Genomic DNA, 8,932 nt, shown 5'->3' with positions numbered 1-8,932 from the left:
AACCTCTTTAAAAGACATTTGCTAAGGAAACTTCTTATAGTGCAACTGTAAATCACATAATCAATGGCAGATTTATTATCCTTCCTTTCTTTGCCTCATATCACTTAGGCCCTGATCCTTTAGTTGTTTGAAATCAATGTGACAACTCACATGTTTAAAGTTAAGTATGTGTGTAAGCCTGTGCAGGAATTAAACCTTAACCTAAATATATCTACATTGACACATTTCCCGAAGACCCTTCCGTACCTTTAAAAATACTGAACTTTTGTGCAGTCATTTCTTTTTCATAAGGATTATGAAATTGACTGGAGCAGACTAGTGGCAACCAGCTTTAACAACCTGATCTGTATCGCTATCCTGAACCTTTCCCAAAGCAACATGGCATGAGAATGGCTATAGTAGCACTGATGGATGATGTAGTTATGAATAGAAGCCTAATTTCAACACTTAACCACTCTGTAGCCTTCCATATAGTCAATTAAAAAATGCCACTGACCTGGGTAACACTTCCACAAGCTACCCAAGACACTGACCTCTGGTATCTGTCCTCCACTCATCAAAGCAGGGTCTTATTTGATTTTTCGCTGGATTTAGATTGAAATAGTGGTGAGACATTTTGGAGGTACAGGTTTGCCAGGAATCTATTCTCTTTCTCCTTCATCAAGCTATTTTGGGTGCTTGATTTTTGGAATTGCTCTTTTAAAATCTAGCAAAAGCCTAGGCACCAGATGTATTTTCTTTCTTTTTGTTTTTTAATAAAATGTACCTTTTTTAAGAACAGGATTGGATTTTTGGTGTCCTAAAAGGTTTTTGTATATGTTGTTCAATTAACTAGTGGCAACAGCTAATTTTCTTTGTTTTCTTTCTCAGCTCTTCCCCGAGGGGTGTGTCTGAAAGGGCTTGAGGGTACCCCACAGAGAGGAATTCCCAAGTGTTCCTTCCTGCGTTCAAGTTTTTTGCATTTGGGTGGTGGCAGCGTTTACCAAGCCAAGGTCAGAGAAAAGTTGTAACCTTGGGAGTGTAAAAACAAGCCAGGAGTGGCAAGTATTAATTTTTAAAATCCTTGAGGGCCTTCACCTCTGCATCTGAAGTGCCAGAGTCGGGATTCAGCCTTGACAGCTTTATTCAAACTTTTGGATTTAATATATAACAGTAGTGGTACATTCTTTAGGGCTTCCCATCATAAGGTAAAAAAGTTTGTTATCTTACATTCACCCAGATGATGTTACCGTCTCTGCATACTTCATGTTAACAATAAAAAGAAGGGAAAATGTATCTGTGAATTTACATTTTTAACATGAAGTATGCAGAGATGCATCTAACATTTTCCAGGAGGTTTACAAGCTCCCAAATGATTACGGTATCCTGCTTCTGGAAGCTATTTTGTAGGTTATTGTAACACAGAAGCAGAGCACATGTTGGTACATTAGTTGTAAAGTCATACTGGATTACGGTGAGTTAAAGGAGAAGCTCTATAGGGAGTTATAAATAACATTTCCTGCTATCAGCTATTTTACAAAGCTGACGCTACTGAAAATTTCCATCAGTCCAGGACAAATTGTGCTTCACTGAAGCGTGCATGGAAAGAGGATCTTACAAAATAAGGTAGATTCTTCATTTCAATGTCACTAAATGACAAATTAGGATTCAGAAGCAGCGTAAAACATCACTATACTGCTAACTCTATTCAGCAATTTTCTTCCCAAACAGTATACTATACAAATGCAAGGGCTGAGGAATATAGATAAACTATAGAATATCCTGAGATTGAAATATTATAGAAAGCCATTTATTAGAGGGGATTAAACAAGTTAATTAAAACATTCTCAAAATGCCCACTTTAAAAAATATTACTAATAAACTGACAGATTTATATGGAAATGCTCAGAAATTCCATTCTATACACAAAGAGTAAGTGCTGAAAGTTTGGGAAAGATACATGAAATCAGTAGTTTAGTTTCCATTGCAGCGTCCAAAACAAGATACTTCAACAGAAGATGGCATAAAGTCATAAATGAACAACTTCTATCACAGCCTGCCCTCAAGAGAAGATATAGATTGGCACAAGTCCTGGAACATGAGGGTTTATCTCTCTTCTAACTTTTTCATTTTCTTCTAATGTTGGTTGTAGATGTTCTTATTATATATTTATACAGCTTATCTTTATTTTATCCTAGTAAACGCTTGACCTTAATGATATCACATTTATGAGCTCCAGATGTTAATCATGTGCTGTATGTATATTAAATAAAATGTATCCTTTGATTTGTTTTCTTCTTATTACTTTGCTGGTAGAAAATTTGCCGAATGGCAATGACAAACTAGAATAGTAATTTGGGAATAATTTACATGTCATGTGTAGTACATATAATTGAAATGAATATCATCTAATTGTGTGCATATTGTCCCTTTTCCTCCCTACCCACCTTTTTCAACTGTCTTTAGATTATGAATTCCTTGGGGCAAGACTTGTGCCATCTCTTCTGTTTGGAAAGTACTTTATTACTATAAATAAATGTAAACAAAATATTACTGTTGCCTAATTGTTGAGTCTTATAGAGATGGAAGAAAAGGAGATACAGGTGGAAGAAAATAACACACTAAGGAGAATGGCAGACAAACAGAGGGGAGACAGAGTGCACATGGTAAAATATTAGGGGGAAGATGAATGTGGGGCTGTCAGTGATAGACTACAGATGGCATTTTTGAGGCGGGCTGCCTATGTGATAAGAACTGAAGAATGCCCAGGAGAGAAAGCACAGGAGGAAGAGGACTAGTATTACCAACCCTCCCAGACTGGCCCAGAGTTTCCAGGAATTAATCTTTAATTAAAGATTATGTCACGTGATGAAATCTCCAGGAATACATCCAACCAATTCCAAAATTGGCAACCCTAAAGAGGACAGCAAGAAAGGGCGTGGGGGACCCAGGATGGTATGGAAAGACTCTTTCAAAAGAAGTGTGACGAGGACAGGACTGGAAATCCCAGAGCGACAAGTGGGTGCCAGGCTCCGGAAGGCATGGCCATGCAACGTGGGGGGTGGGGGGGGACTTCCGCCAGTGTAAACGGGAAAAGGAGTTCAGATGTGAATTACTATTGCTGCCTTTTAACATCCTTAGCTCTGTCCTTTTCTGTTATGAGAAGGGCAACTGCCACTAGGGTGGCCAGACAGCAAGTGTGAAAAAGTGAGACAGAAGGTGGGGGTAATCGGTGCCCCTATAAGACAAAGCCCTCTGTCAGACAGCCCCAAACCAGACAAGGGACTGGATCGGCCCCCATTGCGGCCGCCAGGGGCCGCTCTGACTACACCCAGGCGCTCCTTTCCTCTTTCCAGCTCCCGAGCCGTTTCATTAGCCGTAGTAAGGCTCTCGTCTAACAGCCACCGACGGAAGTTACGCTGTGCCGGGAAGAGGTTTCCGGATTCGGGATCAGAGAGAAACAACAACAAGCGTCGCAGACTGGTAACCGTCATAAATCGGGGCGGGGCAGTAGCAGGGTTGCTCTCTGTGCCCGGATGTGAAGAGATTCCATCCACTTGCTTCTGCTCTCTAGAGAGGCTGCAGACTTATGGGTGACATGGGAAAGGTGCACGAGCGACAGTGACCTCGCGCTACTCACCCGGTTAACGCGAGCCCCTGCCCCTCCCCCAGCTCGCGCCGCGTGTCCCCGCTCCCAGAACAGCCAGGAGAGCGGCTCGCGCTGCGGGCGCGCACCGGAGGAGACTCGCTGAGGTAAGTGACCGCGGGGCGCCAGCCCGGCCTCCCTCCGCCGCCAGAGGCTGAGCTGCCGCGGGCCCTTCCCTCGTGATCGAGCCGCTTCCCTCAGTCCCCGTTGCCGCCTCTTCTGGTTCCCAGGCGCAGTGACTGGTGGGGGAGGAAGATGACCCTGGAGCGCGACCCCCTCGATCCTGAACGCTGCCCTCGGCCCCAAACGGCCACTGCCCCGCGGCAGGTCTCCGCGCCCTGAGGTCCATGAGGAGACGCCCCCACCCCCGTTTTGGTTGTTACTGAGAGGCTCAGGCTCGGGCCCCTGGACCAGGCTTTGCGTCCCCCACCCCCGTGGGGGCGGGGTGCAGAGTCTACAGGCCCCAAATGATTTCTGCGTCAGCACGCGGGTGATGCCCGCTCCTTCTCGTAGCTTGGTCCCCGGTCCCGCTGAATCCCCCCACAGCTCGGAGCCAACTGTGAGGGAGGCTGGTATTTTCCGTCACTTTCCTGAGCCAGGTTCGTTGATCAACCTATAACTGGTAGTCCCCGTCCACTCTCCTGCTTCCTCCAACCTCTGCGCGGCCTTAGACTGCAACCTCCTCAGGGCAAAGACTGGGCCCTGCCTGCATGTCCAGAAAGCTCCTAGTGCTGCTAGACTTAAATGAGAAGGAAGGGAAGGGAAGAGTTAAACCGCAGCAGCTGTGTGTGGAAGAGGGCGGCACATGAATTGGATCTTCTTTGTTTCCACTGACAAACCTGTTCTCCATGTAACTCATGTGGGGGGCAGAAGTGGCAGTGGACTCTTTTCTGCTCTGTGTATTGCTAGGGGAAAAAAAATCAAGACTGCTGTGACTAGCCTTTAGAACTGCCACAGACAGTGCACAGGGCATACCGCTCACTTTATGAGGATCAACATTTGAACACTTCGAGATGGTGTAACAGGCCTATAAATTACATCTAGTAGCAAACAGAATAGTTTTTTACAAGCTAATGCAAGTATCTATACATAGGTTTGTGTGCTATGGCACTTGATAGCCAAATTTTTTACTAGCAGAAATCATAGCTTCCTTACTGATTAATGTAAGGAAGGATGAAAGGCTTGGAGGTAAAGGTTATCCACATAACTGCTTCTGTGTCCTCAGAGGCTACTTGATTTTTTTAATTATGGAGTTAATTGGGAGAAGTGCTAACAGTCTGATGCTATAACATTTGCCTGATGCTATAACATTTCGGTGGCTGGGAGTACAAAAGTGCATCATTAGTCTCTGTAAGGGATACATATGAGCGCGTATAGTGTTGTGTAACAGTGACATCTGACTATTGTACTGATGGAGCTCCAAAAAGTGCCCTGTCCTGTCCTCTGCTCCTTGGGGCTTTGGGTAATGGAATGCAGAGCTACAACTGCAAATGAAGGGTCCTGATTTAAAATTCTGTCATGAAGACAGAATATGGAGGGTTGCATAAAGTCCACATGTCACTTCTGCCTGAGAGTCTCATACTTTAAAGCTAATTATTATTTGAAAGAATGAAAAAATGTAATATAGGTGGTCAGGAGTTATATGCCTGAATTCAGAGACTGAGAAATAGAAGGGAAAAGTTAACACAACAAACTTACTGGATCTAAATATCTCCATAAATGTTTTATTCTTTATAGGTGACATGTAATGCCTTGTCTACAACCAAATTTATAAGGAATGCTTTTGGCACAGCTTGATAAGTTACTTTTTCTGAAACATCGATCGCTTCTTATAAAATACCTGTAAGTAAAATAAATGTAGTATACTAAACTTAAAATGGCTTAACAGATTTTGCTTTCTTATCGTGACTAGTACACACTGATAGTACATAGGCAAAATTAATAATCCAATATGTCTCCTTTTATATAATATGGCTGCTAATGTACATTAACAATAGAAGTAGCTGAAAAAATTTGTAGAAATTTGGTTCAATTGTTGTTTTGCAGAAATGGCAGCCCAAAAAAGGAAGTCAGCAATAGCAGAATCTTCTGTTAAACGTCGGAAGCTAGATAGGAACAGCAAATCATCAACAAAGAAAGAAAAAGAGGTGTCAGCCACGAAACGTGTCATAAATAAATCAAAGCCAAATAAAAGTGCAACGCAGAAGAAAGCAATGCTTAAAATCTTGGTCAAACCTAACAGGTCAGTGGTAAATAAAGCCATCAATAATTGTGCTAGGCAGTCCTCCCGTTCTAAACGAGTGCAGAAATGTTCAAAGCAGTGTGAACTTCAATTAAAGAAAAGATCCAGTAAAACAGTACCTATGAAAAAATCATCCCTGAAATCATTAGGTAGGGTATCTACTACAAAAACACCCTCCAGATCTTCAAAAATAAACCATACTACTTTCTTGAAATCTACAAAGACTTCCTCCAAAACAGGTCCTGAAGGGAAGGACAAATGTGCTTTACAAACCAAAGTTTCAGTTGAAAGCAAGAGACAGCAATCAAAGTCAACTTCAGATATTAAAAAGAATTCATTGAAACCTCAAAGTGTTAGGCAATCTGTCTTGCAGTCTGTAAAAACTTTAAATGAAACTAGGAACATACACGTGGATATGAAATCTATTAAGGGAAATTCTACAGAAGGTAATTCTTCTATAAGTACTAGAGCTGTAAAAATGACTGATAAAAATTTAGGGATACAAGTTCAGAGTCCTAAAAAGAATCTTGCAAAAAAGTCAACTTCTCAAGATGCTGAACAACCATTGATTAAATCTTTCGGTGACAACAAATGTGAACCTGAATTAGGAATGCGCATGATGACAAGATCATCAGGCATAAACACTAAAATAGCTGTCAAAGACACACAACAGCAACCAAAAGCCACAAAAAATAAGGAAGTGTGCCAGAAAAAGTCAGTACAAGACATTCCTATGCCAAGACACATCATTATCCCAGATGAGCAACTAACCAGACGATCACATAGATTGCAGCAGTTATCAGATACATCAGCAAGATCCCTTCGTAATAGAGAAATTAAAGAAGGAAAAGCTTCAGAAGTGCAACAGGGCACTCAAACAAAAGGATGTATTCAGGGTACTAGAGTTGAAACAGTTAAACCTCCTAAGCAGAAAACAGAACAGAAAAATAAGAAAACAAAATCTAATTTTATAAATGGAGATGAAGAAATAACTGTAGGAATAACCAGCTCTCTTCCAGAGAAAAAATGTGAAATGGACCATAAAACCAATGATTCCAACAGTTCTCAGCATAGCCTGCAAGGCTCAAGATTATTTCTTGATCATAAAAAAGTAGAAATGGTAAGTCCTCTTCAACCAACTTCTGTGACAATAAATAAGGAAAAACAACCAGTGCATCAGAATGTGAAAAGCAGTGTAAAAGCAAAGAGAGTTTCGCAGCCACCTGTAAATGAAAAAGATCTAGCCAATCAGCCTCAGAACGTTGTAAAGTCCAAACGAGTAAGCATTCTTGAACTCTGTGAAGAAATTGCAGGTGAAATTGAGTCAGATACAGTAGAGGTGAAAAGAGATTCTCCCAACACTGAATATAGAAAAGGAGAAGAGAAAGATGCAGAAACACAGCTGTCACAGACTGTAATGCTTACTCAGAAGGAACCAAATCAGAGCACTCAGTGCAAGCGTTTTTTCCCCAGCAAAAAAGGAATACCTGTCAAATGTGTTCTGAATGGGAGAAATAGTCCTGCAAACAAAAACTCTAAGTGGACCACAATTAAACTAGTGAAAGCTAATAATATACATCAAAATAAATTTAACTCTGCAAGTGTTCCCAAGCTGGATTTGTTAGGAACTAAAATTAAAGTTCCAGAATCAAGTCAAGCCACGGGTGCAGAAATACAGCTTTCAAAGGCCCAAGGTAAATTGTCTGTGACAAAGCCATGTGAGAATAAAAGTGCAATTCATGTACAGGAGGAATTGGGAGCAGTTTCTTCTGAAACAGTCAGAGCTAAAGATGTGACATCAGAAACAGAGCAACCCACAAAAAAAGTTGCTGAAAATGGCTTGTTGGATAATCGGACAAAACATGTTCTGGAACCAACACTAGATGAGGTAATTCTTTTTATTTATGGAATGTGGTGGGAGGATACTTTCCTAAACTTTTTCTAGTACCTAACAGTGCTATCTGTGCTTGTATAACTAGCTTCATCAGTAACATTTTGTGCAATAAAACATTTCATTACAGGAACCTTAATCTGCTATTGAGTTGACTTGTGATTCTGCTCCAAGGCAAATACGAAAACAAATCTGTTATGTATTACTAAGGGCAATAGTTTTAAAAAAATAAAATTCTCCTCCAGTAACTCAAGCACTCATAGCACAACAAATCAAAATGTCATAACTGATTAATTTAAAATACCGTATCTGTCTTTTGCAGAAAATGTACATTAAAGGGAATGGGAGGGCAGAGTACTACTTATGCTCATGATTAGGTTTGTTTGAATGTAATGTTCTAAGAACACAGGAGTACATGTAATAACTATATTCTTTCCAAATAAGCATCCATATGCACTGAATGTGGAATGTAACAAAATTTTGCCACATCAGGTAGTGCCACAGATATATACATGGGGTTGCTTATCAGTTCATTAAGCAAAGTCTTAAAGAGAACTGAGAAAAGTGTTAAACTGATCTTGTAGGAACTCAATAATGGTTTTACTCATAAAATATTTAATGAAATAGGGACAGAACTTAGAGAGAGATGGAGCAGTTTGACTTTGATGTATCATCTGTTCTGTTGTGTTGTTCAGAGTTTTAGCTTGCATTTGGATACAAGTCCAGAAAGCACTCCAGTGAAAAGTACTACAGCAGCACCACCACCACCACCTAAGCAAGCCAAAAAGGAGATAGAGAGTGACTCTCAAGGTAAAAAATCTAAACTGTAAATTCTGTGCACTCTGAGAGGTCTGTTAATGGTGGTGATGAAGGAATCCTCTTCTTGCTTTTAAAATAGGAAGGTTACAAAATTTATTGGTGTCAGCAGATCATGAAAACTTACCTTGCAGTCCTAGAACGAAGCCTACTATCAAGGTGAAAAATATGGTATCTGGCAACCAGGCCCTCCAGAGCCAAATCGCCAATAATTTTAAAAGAATAAAAGTTATGTACTCAGTTTAAAAGTAATATACCAACAGCACTTGTTGATACCTAATTTTTTTGGGCTATATTAGATTATTACTGGTGGAATTAATCAAGTATATTAGAATAGTATTTGGCCACTTACAAGAAC

At 40.7% G+C, this 8,932-nt stretch overlaps 1 protein-coding gene and 1 long non-coding RNA gene across 8 annotated transcripts in view; one reads left to right on the top strand and one right to left on the bottom strand.

Annotated features, from left to right (window-relative positions):
- The window catches only part of LOC116833994 (uncharacterized), a 41,977-nt gene extending 39,471 nt beyond the window's left edge, over nt 1-2,506 (bottom strand). The window contains exon 1 of the long non-coding RNA XR_012655343.1: nt 2,427-2,506. This is a non-coding gene — a long non-coding RNA (uncharacterized LOC116833994). The remainder of the gene's footprint in view (nt 1-2,426) is intronic.
- An 890-nt stretch (nt 2,507-3,396) lies between these two features.
- Nucleotides 3,397-8,932, top strand: part of ESCO1 (establishment of sister chromatid cohesion N-acetyltransferase 1) — a 49,434-nt gene continuing 43,898 nt past the window's right edge. For 5 of the 7 annotated variants that reach the window (XM_032795796.2, XM_032795800.2, XM_032795798.2 and 2 more), the window contains exons 1-4: nt 3,473-3,732; nt 5,363-5,467; nt 5,672-7,755; nt 8,454-8,568. In XM_032795796.2, the coding sequence (XP_032651687.1) occupies nt 5,674-7,755; nt 8,454-8,568 (2,197 nt within the window). In that variant the 5' untranslated portion in view covers nt 3,473-3,732; nt 5,363-5,467; nt 5,672-5,673. The other 2 variants (XM_075062963.1, XM_032795797.2) reach the window with 2 other exon arrangements.

The sequence above is a fragment of the Chelonoidis abingdonii genome, chromosome 2 (genome assembly GCF_003597395.2).
Source record: "Chelonoidis abingdonii isolate Lonesome George chromosome 2, CheloAbing_2.0, whole genome shotgun sequence".
Lineage (NCBI taxonomy): Eukaryota > Metazoa > Chordata > Testudines > Testudinidae > Chelonoidis > Chelonoidis abingdonii.
This window is presented reverse-complemented; position numbering and strand designations above follow the sequence as displayed.